The sequence below is a fragment of the Choloepus didactylus genome, chromosome 5, assembly GCF_015220235.1.
Source record: "Choloepus didactylus isolate mChoDid1 chromosome 5, mChoDid1.pri, whole genome shotgun sequence".
Lineage (NCBI taxonomy): Eukaryota > Metazoa > Chordata > Mammalia > Pilosa > Megalonychidae > Choloepus > Choloepus didactylus.
This window is the reverse complement of record NC_051311.1, coordinates 63,872,017-63,888,439: the sequence shown is the minus strand read 5'-3', so window position 1 is coordinate 63,888,439 and position 16,423 is coordinate 63,872,017. Positions and strand designations below refer to the sequence as shown.

Here is a 16,423-nt window from a genome sequence, read left to right as displayed (position 1 = left end):
TACAATTAAAACCCTTCCTATTTTCCTGCCCTCTAATATATGCCACCCATTCCTATAGTGATATAATGAGAAACAAACAGAACGTGAAGAAGACAGCAGTATTCTACAAATCAATAAATCTTTCCAGCATCTCAAGCCAAAAACCTTGGGAGTCAAACTTAATGCCTCTTTTTCTTTCATAGCCCACGTGTAATCCATCAGCAAATCACCTCACCTCTACCTTCAAAAAGATCCATGTTCCAAACAGTTTTTACCCCCTCCACTGCTCCCATTCTGGTCCAAGCCACAATGGTCTCTCATCTGAATTACTGCAAAAGCCTAACTGGACTCCCTACTTCTGTCCTATTCTCCAGCAGTCTATTCTCAACACAGGAGCCAAAGAGAATCTTTCAAAATGTAAGTCAAATCACATCACTCCGTACTCAAACCCTCCAGTGGTTTGCTATCTCAGAGTAAAAGCCAAAGTTCTTGCAGTGGCCTATAACGTCCAACGTGATCTGGTACTGTTTCCTCTCTGATACCATCTCCTAATTCTCTTCCCTTCACTCACTCCACTCCAGTTACCCTCTTTGCTCTTCTTTCAATACCTGCACTTACTCTTTCCTCCACTTGGATTGCTCTTTCACCTCAGTCAGGCCTTCTCTGGCTCCCCATCTATCAGGTCCAACTCCCCTCCCTACCCCACCCCCACATAGACTCTCTCTTCACTGACTTATTTTTTTCCTTAGCAATTATCACTATATATTTTGCTTATTTGCTTATTAGCTGTTTCCCCCAACTTGAAGACATAACAGCATGGATTTCTGGTTTTGTTTTGTTCACTGCTACATCCCCAAGACCCAGAACAGTGCCTGGCATGTAGTAGGCATTGAGTAAGTACTTGCTGAATAAACAAAAGGATGAATGAATAACATACTGGGTTAAGAGCTCTGGGTCTGGAGATCAAATTCTGGGTTCACTACCTACTAGCTGTAAGAATTTAATTTAAATTAAACGTCCCTAAGCCTCAGTTTTCTCATCTGTAAAACAGGATTAAGAATACTCACCCAACAAGATTGTTGATAAAAATAAGTGTGATAACCCACATAGAACTCAGCACCCTGCCTGGCAATCAGTTGATTCTCAGTGAGACTTACTGACGCTTTGTTAAAAGTCAGTTACTAAGCTCTTATATGGGAACGCGCATAATAACCGGAAAGCACAACAGAAATGTAAGGTAATGCTTTGACTTTCATAAACCGACTCCCATGGACCCATATAAAGCAGAGTCCGTTGGAAAAGACGCTCAATTCCTAGTCCCTTCTCCTCGGGGCTGGTAAAGAATTAAAGGTCTCCCAGAAGTTTGAGAGGGTGTCATTGCCCCGATCCCGCTCCCAGGAAACCCCAGCCCTATCCTCGACCGCCCCCGCCCCCTACCTTTCTCAGTCACCACGAAGCACTGCTTCACCGGCCCCACCTGGCTGAAGAGCTCCTCCAGCTGCTCACTGCGGGCCGAGGGCGGGAGGCGGCCCACAAACAGGGTTAGACCCGCCATTTGGCGGGGAGACCCCAGGCGCACGAGACTGCAAGCGAACCCAGCCAGCACAAGCTAGCCAACAAGCCGTGCTCAGCCCCGGGACCACGCCAAGTTGCTGAGAGATGCCGGAAGTGCTCGTTGTTCAAAAGGGTCCGGAGGAAAATGTGGCAAGATGGGGAATAAACGTTCCGGAGTGAAAAAAATGCCCGGCTCGGCGGTTCCAGCACCTCCCTGCCCCTGCGGTGAAGCTTGGCGTCGTTAATTCCTACCCTGCTTAACATCTAACCACCAGGAAATTCAACACGGCAGGCAGAAGAAGTCGTATTTGCTCTGGGTCTAACGCAGGATCTGACATAAAATGAATGTTTAATAAATATTTCCTCCACAGATTCCCAGATTACGTGCACAAAATGCAGCCAGCACACACGAACATATACACAATTCGGACAATTCTCATATTTTCAGAGAATTTGAGACATATGTCACACTTGGCCTATAAGAGTTCACAGGCAAATTATAGACACTAAAGAACACACAGGCACAGATCGTACTCAATCTTTCTTTCAATAACTATTTATTGAGCTCCTCCTATGTGTCAGGCACTAGGGTTAAAACTGATCCCTGTCCTCATGAAGAATTCAGTCTAGTTGGGGAGACATTAATCAAATAAATCTTACTAATACATCACAGCATGCGCTCTTGTGAGATCAAATCCTAACACACCCGAAGTAAACATAACATCCAGCTTATACATGGAGACCTAGAACCCAGGTCCTCCCAGGGACTGCAAGAGCTCTTCCCTTGGGTCTATATATCAGACAGACCCAAGGCTGAGAGGACGCAATGTCCAGGAGGAAACCTGGGTGCTCCTGATCCTGTAACAGAGAGTGTTTGCCATCCTGTGGAGTCAGGAACCAACCTGGGTGCAAGACTGCTGCACCCTGTAGAATGCCTAGCTGATAGAAGTACCTAATGCATTTTTAAATAATTACTTTTAAATAGTAATAACATGAACACCTGTTAGGTAGAACATTTAAAATTACAAAAGGTACAGTGAAAATTTCCCTTTCTCCTTAAACCCCATCCACTTTCAATACATTTTGGATGGATGGATGACAGGTTGATAGAGGGGAAAGTGGGAGAGTTAAACAGCAGATTTATAAAGCCCTAGTTCCAGGTAAGTAATATAGGCTTTAAAATCTTTTTTTTCAAAAGGCCACAGTTATTTTTAAACACATAACTCAGTGAAAGTGAAAGCAGCATTGAAATACAAAACAGATTTTTAATGCTATCTGGTTAATCCTATCCAGGATACAGAAAGAGACAAATAGACAAAGGAAATAAGATGGTCATGTGGATAAAGTTGGTTTGGGATTCCACATTCCTCCCTCTTCCCCCATCCCCCTAACCTCAGGAATCAAAACTCTGTCCCCAAAGGCTAAATTGCAAGCTTCAAAGCCCTAGCTATGGAAATGTAGTGTATACAGAGAAAAGAACCCTGAGAGGGCTGTGCCAACACCCCTTTGTGACATCCCCTTCAATGTTAAGCTTGAAATACCTCAGACCCAAATCTTCCTTAAAGGACAAAACCAAACTATGTCCCTGTGCCTGTTGGGGGCAGTAACCAACCACAGTGCAGAGTTCTGGGCTCTTTGAGAAGGACAGCAGTGCTGCTGAGTCTTTCTACCCTTCCCAAGGTTCAGACTTGGCTCCCCTTTTCAATCTCCTGACCTCACCCTCAGCTCCATCCCTTCCTATCCACTCTTATGAGGGAGGGCGAGTTGTTCTTCAATTGGGAATATTTGCTCATCCATCTACCCAGGACACATGCAGCGTACTTTATTAAATACTGTGGTTCCCTGCTCCACACCAGCAACGTGGCTTCCAGGGGAAATAAACTGCCAGCCTCCCCATCATCCATCACTGTGCAGGAGCTAAGAAAGGAAGTAAGAGGGGCCTGGGTTTTTCTTAGCCAGCCTCTCTTGGGCTCCATCCCTCTGGCTCCCACCCCCTTGCAAGCTGTAACTTCTTATACCACCGCTTACTTCTCGTTCTTAGCATTTCTCAAAATTGTAATTAATTACTTGTGCTGTTGTGATTAATTATATGTGTGACTAGTTGTTTAAGGTCTGCCTTCCCCCAAAGACCTTCCTAAGTCCAGGGCAGGTGTAGCAGCCCCTGTTCACCTCTCTATCAGAACGCCTAGCACAGTGTAAGCACTCAATAAATCCAATTAGGAGATTGAATGAAGAATGAAGGTGTGTTTGTCTCTCAGGCCTCATATGATGAAGGATTGGAACAGAAGGCTAAATGCATTAGAATCTATTCGGAATCCTTCTGGGAAACCATCTTGGGATAAGGGATGAGGCATGAGACCAAAGGAAGGGTTGTCTAACCAAAGTCTTAGCCTCTTTATGAAGTCAAAGGGCTGAGGTAATTCTTGCTGAGGAAAATCACAGCACAACTCAAAAGAAGTGATGGGGCTGATGAATGCCAAGCTGTAATCCCCCCCACCTCACCAGCCCCATTCAGAGCAATGAGACAGAAAAGGAGTGTGTGTGTGTGTGAAAGAGAGAGAGTGGGGGGAGGAAGAGAGAGAGGGAGAGAGAGAGAGAGGAAAAGAGGGAGGGAGGGAAGAAGAGAGAGAGAGGAAGAGAGAGAGGGACAGAGGAAATGGGAGGGGGAGAGGGGGAAGGAGAGAGTGTGGGAGAGAGAGAGAGACTGGGGATTGTGTGGGGCTTGGACTTCTTTGTCAGGGGATGTGTGCATAAACCCAACGATCCTTCACTGGGAGAATGTATGAGCAAGAACAGCTGACAAAGATCAGGGTGAAGGAGAGAGTTGTTGAGTGTGAGGAAAAGAGGATGAGAGGCAGATGGATGGGTAAGTGGGGAAGAAAGGGAGCAGTTTCTCAGAGCAGTAAGCCCTCCTTCCATGACACAAAGCAGCTCCGACACTGGGCCCACTACAGCCACTACGACACCAGTGAGAAATGCCTGTAATTAGGAAGCTGGCAGTTCTCTGGGCCTCAGCCCAGAGTGACGATGCAGCAAGACTTTCTGAGCCAAGCTGAGCCAGGTGATAGAGAAGACAGTCAGAACCACTCCAGTCCCATCCTTGGGTGGTGCTGTCCCTGCATCCCCCTCCTGTTACTTCTCTTCCTACTGTCACCCTTACTCTCCTCCAAACATCACTGACTGCTCTCCTCCTTCTGAAGTCCCAGGCCCTAGGTGCTCCTCCCAGCCAAGGCAGGTCTTCATCTGCAAGGATAGCAGTGCTTTACTTCTTTCATTACTGCATTGGATCTGGTCTGGCCAAGGGTCCCAACCCCTCCTGGCCTCCCTGCCTGCTTCCTTCTCTGCTCTCTAGCCTCCATTCCCAAATCTTGACAAGCTGATGGGCAGAGTTGGAAAAAAAACTTACTTCAGTTCCTATTTTTCCACTTCAGGCCTAGTGTGTATGCCCCTGCAGGTCTCCCTGTAATGGGCAGGACATTTGCCAGAACACTGCAAGATTTTCATGTTCAAACCTTAGCTTCAACCATGTTTTTGTGCCACTCTGAATTTACTGCATTTTAGCCAAATGACAAATGCACACTGAAGAGCTCAGAGCCAAGGACTCCAGGTAACGGAGGGATTACCGAATGCCTGGTGACTGGAAATGTTTGTGAGTTTTGCCTTCAGAGCTGAGGTGAGGCTGAGGGTTGGGGAAGACAGGCTTTCTCCAGGGAGGATCTACACCAATGGGACATGAGAGCTCTGTGGGGGATTGTGAGCCACACCTTGAAGAGACCCTGTTGATTCTCTTTGTGAATCTCAAACTGTGGGAACCTGGTAGGGAGATTACTGGGGATCCCAGCTCGAGGTCATCAGGCCCTTTTATGTGTGTTATCAACATCTCCATCAAGGATTTGACCAGTAACTAGTCCCTAGCCCCTGTCCACCAGGAACTGAAGCCAGGCTCCTGGGAACGTGGGCATTTCCATCGATGACTGTCAAGTTTCTGCCTTATCTCTGGAGGCTCTGTCTCAGCTCTGTGAAAAGTCGCTTCCCAGGGAGTCAGAAGGGTCTTCAAGGGGCTGCTCCCAGGACCCTCACTATTCACAGCCACAGAACAAGACTCCTTTGTCCAGTCAGCAGCCAAAGTCACTGGGGTCTAAGGTGGACCCATCCCACCCAAAAGCTGCCTCTCTTCCACCTCTGGTGGAACCACTGCTGCTGTTGCCTCATCTAAACCTTTCCAAGAAGGTCAGACCTTTCTCCTCTGAAAATATTTTATTGATAAATTAACTCTGAACGTGCTGTCTTCCCACCCAACTGCTATAAGGTCTCCTAGGTGGGCCATGGACCTTTCTGTGGGGAAAGGTCACTTGGAGGACAGGGTGTCTCACTCACACAGGTGGTGAGATTCCTGGGCATGGCAGGGGTGGATATGGGGACTGAGGCAGATCTAGAGGTCCTCTGAGGACAGCCCCTCTCACTCAGCACCAGAGTGGAGAGTGGTTAGTGGTTCAAGAGTGGAGCACCTTGGAGCTTTATTGCTGGTGAATGCCAAGGAAAGTGGGGCCCCTGCCAGCCTAGTCTTGCCACTGAGGGCATCAGTGCCCAGGGCTGCAGAAAAGGTGGCACTAATTCCCAATCAACAGAGCCGAACTGCTTGCCCACCCACCCAGATGCCCCTGGATGGGGAAGGAGGGGGGGTGTATCTGAGCCCAGCAGCACGGGGGAAGGGTACAGTGTGCAGGTCTCAGGGCAGAGCAGGCTCCAGAAGGGGGCATATGGTGTGGACAGCCAGGGGGCTGCTTCTTCACAGGTCTATGGTGTCGCTGCCCATGCTCAACTCATCTATCTGTCGGCAGGCATCCAGGAATTGGGCCTGCAGCAAGGCCTCCTCAGCCTGCAGCTCAGGAGCAGGCTCCGGGGAATCGCGGGAGAGTGGGGACAGGGCCTGGTGGGATCCTGAGGCCGGGAGGCCGGGGCTGTTTCCTGAAGGTCGCGGGGGACTGAGGACGCAGACCAGCGGGCAGCGCGGGGGCCTGTCCGGGCTGGAACAGAGCAACACGGACGAGCTGTCCCGTGAGAGTCCGTACAGTGAGCCGGACGAGGCACTGCTGCCCGCGGGCCAGGCCCCGGGGGAAGGGAGCTGCGGAGGCGCTGGGGAGCCAGAGGGTTCCTCGGGCCTCCCGCTGGGCTCGGCCCGCGTCTTTGGTCCCAGAGAAGTGGTGCGGTAGAGGCCTGTCCCAGGCCGGGCTTCCTCGAAGGCAGGGCCCTGGAAGAGGCCAGGCGCGAGTAGGGCTTCGCTGCAGAGGGCCTCCTCGATGCTGCGCCGCAGGTTGATAGGGGAGGGCGGGCGAAAGTCCACGGTGTAATCGCTGCAGGGGGAGGAGGCGGGGGAAGGGGCCGGGTTGGCAGCAACGCCTTCCAAGCCCCGGCAGCCCTGGAGTAGCAGGTCAGGGCCTGACTCTGCCAGGGCGCACAGCTGCAGCAGCTCCTCCTCGCCACGAGCGATGGCGCTGCCCGGGGGCTCTTTATCCGGGGGCCCGGTGACCCAGCCTCCGGGCAGCAGCGGGGCTGCGTGGCCGGGGGACAAGCGAAAAAGCTTGGCCCAGCAGCGCGCAGGCACGCGGGGGCTACAGAGCGCCGGGTAGAGGCCCAGCAGTGCCAACGGGAGCGCGACGCCCACCTCGCCCAGGCGCAGGCCTAGCTGGAAGGCCCACCAGGGCCAGGGCCCCTCCAGGCCAGGCTGGCCGCCATAGCCCAGGGCGTGCAGCACCTCGTAGCCCTGCAGGGCTCCGCTTAGAAGCCCGAAGGTGCCCGCCACGGGGGCCGTGCGCGCCGCGCGCCGCCAGGACTCCCGCGGAGCGAAGGGACTGCGCGCCTGCGGCAGAGGGGTGGCGCCCTTTAAGCCAGACCCTCCCAGGGGCGCTCCAGCCCGCCGCCGCCTACCCCTCCAGCAGGAGAGCGCCAGCAAAAGCCCCGAAAGGAGGGCGGCGAGGAAGGCGTGCAGCCCGCGGGAAGCGAGCCGCAGGGGCTGCAGCGGGCGGTGGACGGCGCTCCCGAGGGCGGCGGCCGCGGCCAGCCCCAGCCCCAAGAGCAGCAGCGCGGCCAGGCCGGCGGGGCACCGCGGCGGGCGCGGCCGGGCCAGCAGCAGGCAAGCCAGCCCCAGACCAGCGGCCAGGCAGGGCAGTGGAAGATCTTGCAGCAGCAACCAGGCGAGGGCGGGCAGTCGGTCGCTGTGCCCATAGGCGTCATAGAAAAGCGGGAAGGCCCGCGTGGTCCCGGCCGAGAGCAGGAGCAGGTCCAGCAGCGCCAGGCAGGGGGCGCCGGGGGGGCAGCGCCAGGGCAAGAGGGCCAGAGCCAGCAGCGCCAGCAGGGCCACTAGGCCAAACAGCGCCCCTACCCCGTACACATGGGCCTCCCAGGCCAGCCCCCAGCGAGCTCTGGCCTCTGCCCAGTCAGCCTCCAGAGTCAGGAAGAAGAGGGGCAGCGAAGCCGCAGGGGGCTGCTCCTCACGCTCAGGCAATTCTCCGATGTTGCAGGACTCGGGCCCACACTCGGGCTGCACTGAAGGGTTTCCAAAGCTGCCAGGAGATGGGTCATCCCGGCCAGTGGTGGGGACGGTGGGGTCTGCGGACAAATTGTGCGGCTGAGGCAATTATGCAGCCCTTCCCCTGCCCACCCCATAGCCTGTAGCCTGTATGCCAGTCAGAGGGAATCCATCCGGGAAGCATTTGTCTTAAATATGAGAGTGTACTGATGGCCTCTCACTGTCCCCTCCCCCGTTCAAATTCCTCCTGCTATTTAGTTTCAGCTCTGCCTCCCCTCCCCGCCCCCTGCTTTGTTCCTTTCCCTTCATCATTCTGTGATTCTCCTGAAAAGGGTTTTTCCTTAGAAGTCCAACAATTTTACAACTGAAAGGAACTGTAGAAGACCTCTCTAGTTCAATTTCCCCACCAGAAAGGAAGCTTCATGAAAACAAGGATTTCTGTTTGTTTTGCTCACTTCTGAGTCTCCATGCCTAAAATGGGTGCCTGACACATAGTTGGTATTCAGCAGATATTTGCTGAAGAAATTAATCCTCTTATTTGCCAAATAAAGATATTGAGGCTGCAAGAGTCAAAGTGACATCCAGGGTCACAGACGGGCAGAGCTCCAACTGGAATCCAGATCTGAATCCAGATCTTGAACCCCTTTCTGCTATTCCAAACCATCTTTATACTAGTTTGCTTATCTCTTGATCTGCACCCCTGACTTCCAACCCCCACCTTGATACTAGAAGCTTCCCCTGCCCTTTTTCACCTGCTCCCCTCTTCTCCCTGTCTGTTCAAGGAAGAACTCCTACACACAGAGAGAGCAAGTAAGACACTCCTGTCCCCAGCACTCCAAGGAGACAATCGCTACTTCACTGCCTTCCTGCCTGCTACACCCTCAGTCCCTTGGGCCAGCCCATGGCTTTGGCCCCCACCTTGACTAACCACAAATCCCATGGGCTGAGGTTCTTTATATAAATACCCCTTTGGTTCTTGTCCCATTTTACATAAGGTGACATTGAGCTCCCAGGAAGGAGCAATTGGGGGAGATCATAGTGGGATTAAATGCCATCGGAGTGAGGTACTCTGGGTGTGCTAACGCAGGCCCTCTGCCACATCCCACATGCCAGTAAATCTTCCCCATATCCCTTGGGGAAAGGGAAGTCAGCAAGAGAAAGTGGGGAGCAAGATCCCCAATTCTACTCTTCTGGAACAAGAGAGGAATTAGAGTTAGACCCAAGAATTCTCCCCAGTGCCAGGCAGTAAGGGAAGATGGAGGATGCTGAAGCACTACCTACCCCCCATCCAGCAGGCTCAGCAGAATTACAGCTGCAGATAAGAATGGAGGGAGAGAGAATAGTGGTGAAGGGTGGGAACAGCCTAGTGGGGTGGGAAGGTGGATAGGAGGCAGATGTGGAATGATGGTGGGTGGGGAGAGTCTCTGACAACCAAGCTCCTGCTCCAACTGCCTGGCCATGTCCCAACCAGACAATACCAGAAGACCCCAGGAACACCTCCCTCCCCAGGCAATGTCAGCTCATGCTGGGGACATGCCCAATAGACCAGTCCTGAGAACAAGATAAAGGAGTGAGGGGCCAGAAAACAGCTTTGGCAAGAGGAGAGGGGAAGATGGAATTGGACAACCAGGGAGGGCAGAGAGGGAACAGTCAAACAGTTAAATACACACAGCTCACTGCCAGTGCACAAAAATGGCAGCAGGCACCCTAGGTGCAGTTCCATCACATTCCTCAAATTTGAAATTGGTAAGAGTACCTACTGTGTAGGGCTGTTATGAGGATAAACAAGACAAAGTATGCAAAGTTTGGTGCTTGGTGCATAATAAGCATTCCATATATGATTGTTGGTGGTATCATTACTGGCGAATGTTCATCACTGATCAATCATGTTTGTGTTTATGTGAGTGTGGGCATTTCTGGTCTCAAATTAGTTCTTGATTTAACTAATTAAAGGCTGCTGTCTGCGGTAAAAGCCGTTTGTACATCCTAAACTTTCTTAGAAAGACAATTAACCAAATGAGTGGACATCAACACATTGTCCTACTTTATGAACTCTGTTTGAAGAACACCATTTTGACAGACTAAGCATCCCTAACCATCTAAAGGAGATACCAGTCATCAGTTAATTGAGAAACCATTCGGCTGGGAACAGATGGCTTGCTGATCGGGGTGGGCATTACCACCCCGCCTTGTTTGGTCTCCTCAGGGTCCTTGCCTAAACCACTTCTTCCATAAAGTGAAGGAGTTTGCTTGGTCTTTCCTTGGCTTTTGTGGGCCCTGCAGAAAGGCAGGGAGCTCCTCAGTCTATACTAACCAGTCACCCCTTGCCCCTTTCTCCTTGCTCACCATATAGACAAATGTATGCTCTCAGAGGTCTCCACCTTACTCTCTTCCAGCTCCACTTTCACCAGTGGGCCACAGGAAACCCTATCTCTCATCTCTATCCCAAAGCACTATGACAACTAGAACAGATTTCAGTATTCACAAGAAGCCAGAAAATAAATAAAAACCAGAAAGTAGACAAAGTACAGGCACAGCTCAGTGCTCGGAGGAAGGCCTTCTGAATTAGGAGCACCGCTTCCAGATTCAGAATGTGCCTAACACCAGGCCAGGTGTGGGTGGGAACAGGCAGTAGAAAACCCAGCTTCTGCCTTTAAAGGATCCACTCGATCTCATCTCCCATCTCCTCATCTGAGACATCCCCAAAAGGAGCCTTCAGTTTCCCCCAAAGAGCCCAGAAGATAGTGGTCCTCCTTCCCCAAGATCCTCTCCTAAGCAGGCCTCCCCTCCAAGGTGGCCCCACTCTGGCCCCACTGAGGGGCGAGGTGGGAGATGGGATGTCAATGTGAGTAATTGGTGAGGCAGGAGCTGACTGGAGAGGGGCAGCGGGTGAGGGGTGGGCTGGCTTCATGGAAAAGCCGGGCCTGATTATCCACCAGCTGCCCAGATCAAAGGGCTGGGGAACCACATCTCCACTCTGGATGCTGGACACTGCAGCCTGTTGAGTGGCCTGGCTCCATCTCTTTCCCCATACCCACCTCCAGGATCATGCCTGGCCATGTCCCTGCCAGACAACACCAGAAGACCCCAGGAACACCTCCCTCCCCAGGCAATGTCAGCTCATGCTGCAGACATGCCCAATAGACCAGTCCTAAGAACAAGATAAAGAAGTTAGGGGCCAGAAAACAGCTTTGGCAAGAGGAGAGGGGAAGATGGAATTGGACTTACTCTTTGTAAGTAAGGGTGACATTCAAAATATGTAATGACCGGAATGGCACAGGCGCCAGCCAATCAATACAGATGCCAGCCAGGATGGTGGTTGGGGAGTGGAGGGGGGCACTCAGGGGGCTAAAGGCCACGGGTACTCATCAGCTGCTATGAAAGCCTTTCAGTATGTTAACCAACCTGGCAACACTTCTGGGGTATGCTGGCTGAATACATGCTCTGCCCAAGAGCATCTGATGAAGAGGACCAAATACAAGAGAAGCCTAGGGGTCAAGGTTAGACCCACCTAGGTTAGAAAGATCCTAGAGGAGACACCAAGAGACGACCTTTGTCCCCTAACTGGCCCCCTTCCCCCTATTGTTGGCCTGAGCAAGGCCCATTAGCCTTCTCTCCAGGAAGCCTGTAGCCTTCCTAGATTTATCCAAGAACAGCCAGGAAGAGGCTGGGTTCCTGTAAATTACCAGTGAGGTGGGGGGATGAGGGTGGGGCTGCCAGCCTGTCAAGCTGGGCTGCCTCTGATACTGTCCAGATTCATTAAATCTGCCTGGCCAGCGCTGTCACCAAGGCTGACAGACTGCCAGCCAGCATCCTTCCCCTGAGGCCACAGAGCCCTCCCTCCCAACCCCCACTTCACAGCAGCTCCTGCCACTGCTGCCCACTGGGCCGGTCCATGGGGGTTGACAGTTTCCTCATCCACACAATGAAGGACTGCCGTTGACTGAAGCTGGAGCAAGAGAGTCAGGAGCCGTGTTACGTCTGAAGCTGGAAGAAGTTGGGGTGAAGAGCGGTTTGCTCTGTGGAGCCAGTTCCTAGTGTGGGTGGCTGGGAGGTTTCACAGCCACAGTAAACCCTTTGCAGGGCAAAGATGGGCCTGGAGGTCCCTGTCCATGGCTCCTTTGGCCTCATCTATCAGCACATCTCCCAGAAGAGCTATGCTCTCTGCCCTGTGGGTTACATGTTCTGGAATAGACATGCATGTCCTACCACATCCCAGGACTAGGGTTGGGATGCCTGAGAGATAGGGCCTGGAAGTGTGTTTGGGGTGCAGTGGGAGAAAAAACAAGATTGAGAGCTACCATTTAATCAGCTTCTACTTTATGCTCAGCATCATACTAGGGGTTTGTTTATATTATCTAGAAGCTTTACAATAACTGCAAAATAGATACTATTATTAATCCTATTGTACAGATGAGAAAACATGGGCTCAGAGAGGTTAGATAATCTGCCTCAGGTCACTCAGCTGTTAAGTAAGTGGACTGGAATTTAAAGCCAGTTCGGCAAGATTCCGGAGCCCGTGGTCTTTTCTCTGCAAGACCAGCTTGTCTATGTGCGTGTTCTGTGAGGCTCCTTTGAATGAGGGTGGCACCTGTCTGCTCAAGCTCTCCTCTTCAACGTCTTCCCCATCCGGGACCATATCTGACAGCATGTCATATTAGATCAGACAGCAAAGGAGAGGATCCCGAGGTTAGGGTGGAGGGGTGGGGAGGTAAGCCAGGCAGTGGAAGGCAGCGGTTAGTGCTATGGCTATGGAAATCATGAAGGAGTTCTTGTGTCTGCATGCCTCTGGTGCATTTGTCTACATCCTGCTCTGCCTGTGATTGCAAAACTCCCAGAGGACCATTACTTAACTGTGTGGGACCTTCCTCAACAGCACTTGTCTCAGACCATTAATATACACCTCCATGGTGATGATGAAGATAATGGCGACTGTGATTATTAATGAAATAAAAGGGTCCCAGAACACCAATGAGTGGCTGGCATGTCATAAGTGCTCAATAAACAATTGCTGAGTTCAAATGAATTGAACACTTACCTAGTGATCCTGTTGCAATCGAGGTAGAGCTTAGGGAAGCAGCTGGGTCCAGCCGGCTTGGGCTTGAGAGCTTCCTCTCCAGGGGAGATGGAGTCGGGAGCAGAGTGGTGCCAAAGAACCCTGCAAAGAGAACACAGGGGGCTCAAGTGCCATCCTACTAGCTGACCTTGGCCTCCGGGGCTTTGGAGAAAAACCTGTCCTTCCCCAGTGCTTGCCCTAAGGAAGCCATGTCTCAGGAATTGTAGCCACCTGTACATTGTGTGCTAAGCCAGCAAGGACCAAACCAGACTCGGCATGGCAGAGATGGCATTTACCCATGGGAGCAGTGCCAGGGCTGGGGAGCAGCAATGAAGGTTTCCCTTGAGTCAAGACCCTAGCACAGCGTCTGGCATGTAGAGGTACTCCATAAACGCTTGTTGAAATGAAATCAACACTCACCTGGAGATTCTGAAACTCCGGAGGCAGAACTTGGGAATGTTGTTGCACCTGGTGGGCTTGGTGGGCCTGAGGAGTTCCGGAGTGGGGACAGAGTGGTGCCAAAGAACCCTGCAAAAGGACCCGGGGCTGAAGCTGCCTCCTACCTGCCAGGGCCGCCCAGCAGGGGCTCTCCTCAGGACGGGGGTGAGTACTCACCAAAGGGTCCCAGGCGCCCAGCTATCTCAGCCAGGCTGGCCCGCAGGCTGGGCAGCAAGGGCAAAGTCCGATGCCCAAGTGTGGGGGCTGCAGCCGCCCTCAGTGCCACGTCAAACTTCAGCTCCAGCTCGCTCTGGTGGGGCCTGGGAGCACTAGATGGAGGCACTGTAGCTGTCAGTGCAGTGACCCAGGTCATGGTGCCCATCCTGGGCTGATAGGGAGCAGTGGGCTGGTCCATGGGTCCAGAGAGGGGGGACGTGGACTCCAGAGATGGGGAAGAAGCCCAAGGCGCAGAGCTGCCTTCAGCAGAGCCCCACTCTGGGACAGAGTTCCCGGGGGAGCCCACCAGCAGTTCCCAAAGGGAGTCAGTCCTCAGCCCACTGACTACCTCTTCCTCCAGCTCCTCGCCCAGCTGGGGAGAGAGCGGCTGGGTCTCTGTGACAGGGTTCCCCCAGGCCGCAGCAGGTCCCCGAAGGTGGAATTTGAAATTAAGTCCCAGGTTGAGAGACAGCATAGAGGCCTCACTCTGCAGTGGTGGAGCCAATGTGGTAAGAGGGGCACCTGGGATGGAGGAAGCAGGCTGGGGGCCCACAGGAACAGCAAGCAGGGCCCAGCAGAATAGCCCCAGACCCAGCCAGCCATGCCCTGCCATGGCCCTACACCTCAGACAGGAGGCAGTCCTGGTCTTGGGTGGGAAGTGGCTCAGTTCTTCAGCACCTTTTGAGCACGTAGGTCCTGGGGAAAGGAGAGGCCCCATGAGCCCTGGCTGCCACCCTCTTCCCCTTCCCAGGATCAGATGCCCCAGAGATGGGCTGCTGATCGCAGAGAGCCAGAGATAGTGGGCATGATACAAACTGTTCCACCCAAGGAGAGAGTGACACGATGGTTCTTCTTGCCAGCATCTTCCTGTACATTCAGGCCCCAGCACAAATCTCTCCCCTGCAGTTTCCTGTCTCTGCCAGCTAAGGCTCCTTCTCCCTGCATCCCTGCTTCCCCTCCCTCTTAACCTGGGGACCAGGGTCTGACTGTAACCAGCACCCCTCATCACTTAACTTATGGCAGAGAGGATGGGACTGGACTACCAGACTCAGATTCTTTCCCTCCCTCCCTCTTTTCTTCCCTCCTTCTTCCCACCCTCCAATATTTACTGAGGCCTACTATGTGTCGAGCACCCTTTTGGTAATACAACTGTGACCAAGGAAATCCTCTCTGGTGGGTCTCCACCACCAAGCCTCTGGCCCCAATCTAAGATGCTGGCCCTATCACTCTCAGACCACTGGAGCACAGGGCCTCGGGTACACCAAAGGCCGGAGCTGAGTGACCTGACAGAGATGGGGAAGGCAGCCCAGGCTCTGACCAGAGAAGCAGGAGGTCTGGCAGCTGCTCTGTCCCTTCAGCCCTTCCCCTCTTTCCTGGGGCCTAGCCCACTCCCTTCCCCAGAACCCTAGAAGTATTTGGGGGAGGGGCAGCTTGGAGGTCTCTGGCTTCCTGGGGAAGGCCTCCAGGCAGATAAGCCGAGCAAGGCGCTGCTGACACAGCCTCCTGACCACCCCACCCCCCCATATCTCCCACTCCCGCTCACACATCTGGTGGGGGAAGGTGAGAGAGAACCAGGGACACACGTGCACTTGGCACCCTTTCATCACACACACAGCCACACCTAGCACCCATGACACACCCACTCACCCTTCACACACCCCTGCACACATAGACACACGCAGACACATATTCTGTCCTGCTGAGCCCCTCACTCCCACATGGGTTCAGACTCATGCTCTGTGAGCTCCCAGCAGCCTCTGTCACACTCGCGCTCTCTCTCTCTCTCTCTCTCTCTCTCACACACACACCCCTCACTAACACACACAGCATATACAGTCATATTGAGGCACACACGCTTGCACACTCCATATAGACACACATCACACCCTGTCATTCCCCCCTACACACACACACACCCCTACATACTCGCACCCCTCCCCACCTCCCCCACCACACTCCCCCCAGCCCCGACCTGCCGACCTGCTCTCCTCGCTCCCTCCCGCAGGAGGGTGTCCTCCGCCAAGTCCCCCGAGAACGGGCGGTCGCGACCGCCCAGGCACCCAGCTGAGCAACGCTCCGCGGAGTCTCGCCAGTTCCCTCCGTCGCGCCGGGACTGGGGATCGGGAACCACCCCCCCCTCCCCCGACGCCCCTCGGCTCGTCCGGATGACCGCGGCGTCGCCGACCAGCTGACCCCGCTCTGCACCCCGGCCCGGCTTGCGGCCCGCAGCGCGCTCTGCGCTCCCTCCCCGCGGCGCCGCCTCCTGGCTCTGAGCCTTCGCTCTCCGGCAAAGCCGTCCTCTCTGGGGCTGCGCGGCAGCCGCGCTCTCCAACGGCTCTCCCTCCCTCCCTGCCTCTCTCTGCCTCCCTCTCTCCCTCCCCCCTCCCACCCAACCCGCCGCCCGCGGTAAAGCCCACACCCGGGCTGGCAGGCGGGCGCGCACCGCAGCGCCGAGCCGCCGCCGCCTCTGTGCTGCTCGCCCCGCCGCGCCTCCACGCGCGCTCATTCACCCGGCGCTGCCAATCAGCCGCGGCGAGCGAGGGCGACTCGTTCCCGGCCTGGCGCCGCCAGTCACACACGCCCAGGGCAGCCCATCGCGCACATCCACACGCATGCCTTCCCCAGGAAACACGCCCGCAGGCACGAGCACC

General features: G+C 53.9%; 2 protein-coding genes across 11 annotated transcripts in view; both read right to left on the bottom strand.

The window, feature by feature from the left end:
* The window catches only part of RBM28 (RNA binding motif protein 28), a 110,589-nt gene extending 108,946 nt beyond the window's left edge, over positions 1–1,643 (bottom strand). For 5 of the 6 annotated variants that reach the window (XR_005216971.1, XM_037836234.1, XM_037836236.1 and 2 more), the window contains exon 1: positions 1,417–1,643. Coding sequence is in view for 4 of the 6 variants with exons in the window: in XM_037836234.1 (XP_037692162.1) it covers positions 1,417–1,534 (118 nt within the window). In the remaining 2 variants the exon portion in view is untranslated. The remainder of the gene's footprint in view (positions 1–1,416) is intronic. The other variant, XM_037836237.1, reaches the window with a different exon arrangement.
* A 3,459-nt stretch (positions 1,644–5,102) lies between these two features.
* PRRT4 (proline rich transmembrane protein 4) lies at positions 5,103–15,923 on the bottom strand. Of its 5 annotated transcripts, none has more exons than XM_037837438.1 (5): positions 15,753–15,923; positions 13,734–14,468; positions 13,539–13,646; positions 13,101–13,220; positions 5,103–8,142 (listed from the first exon to the last, which is right to left on the bottom strand). In XM_037837438.1, the coding sequence occupies exons 2-5, from the start codon at positions 14,383–14,385 to the stop codon at positions 6,323–6,325; spliced, it is 2,700 nt and encodes an 899-aa protein (XP_037693366.1). In that variant the 5' UTR covers positions 14,386–14,468; positions 15,753–15,923; the 3' UTR covers positions 5,103–6,322. The 5 variants fall into 5 exon arrangements, with proteins under 5 accessions (XP_037693366.1, XP_037693369.1, XP_037693368.1 ...); XM_037837441.1 differs by lacking the exon at positions 15,753–15,923 and having other exon boundaries at positions 5,103–6,887; positions 7,916–8,142; positions 13,734–14,820; XM_037837440.1 differs by lacking the exon at positions 15,753–15,923 and having other exon boundaries at positions 13,734–14,259; positions 14,396–14,820.
* Between the last annotated feature and the right edge of the window lie 500 nt (positions 15,924–16,423).

What these genes read in the sequence shown, in the direction of transcription:
- PRRT4 (XM_037837437.1), bottom strand. Translation starts at nt 14,778, where the DNA reads ATGAGGGGTGCTGGTTACAGTCAGACCCTGGTCCCCAGGTTAAGAGGG. An exon ending in TGGGCGCCTGGGACCCTTTG is followed by an intron (nt 13,647 to 13,733) that starts GTGAGTACTCAC and finishes GTCCTTTTGCAG; the next exon opens with GGTTCTTTGGCACCACTCTG. An exon ending in GATTGCAACAGGATCACTAG is followed by an intron (nt 8,143 to 13,100) that starts GTAAGTGTTCAA and finishes ATTTGTCCGCAG; the next exon opens with ACCCCACCGTCCCCACCACT.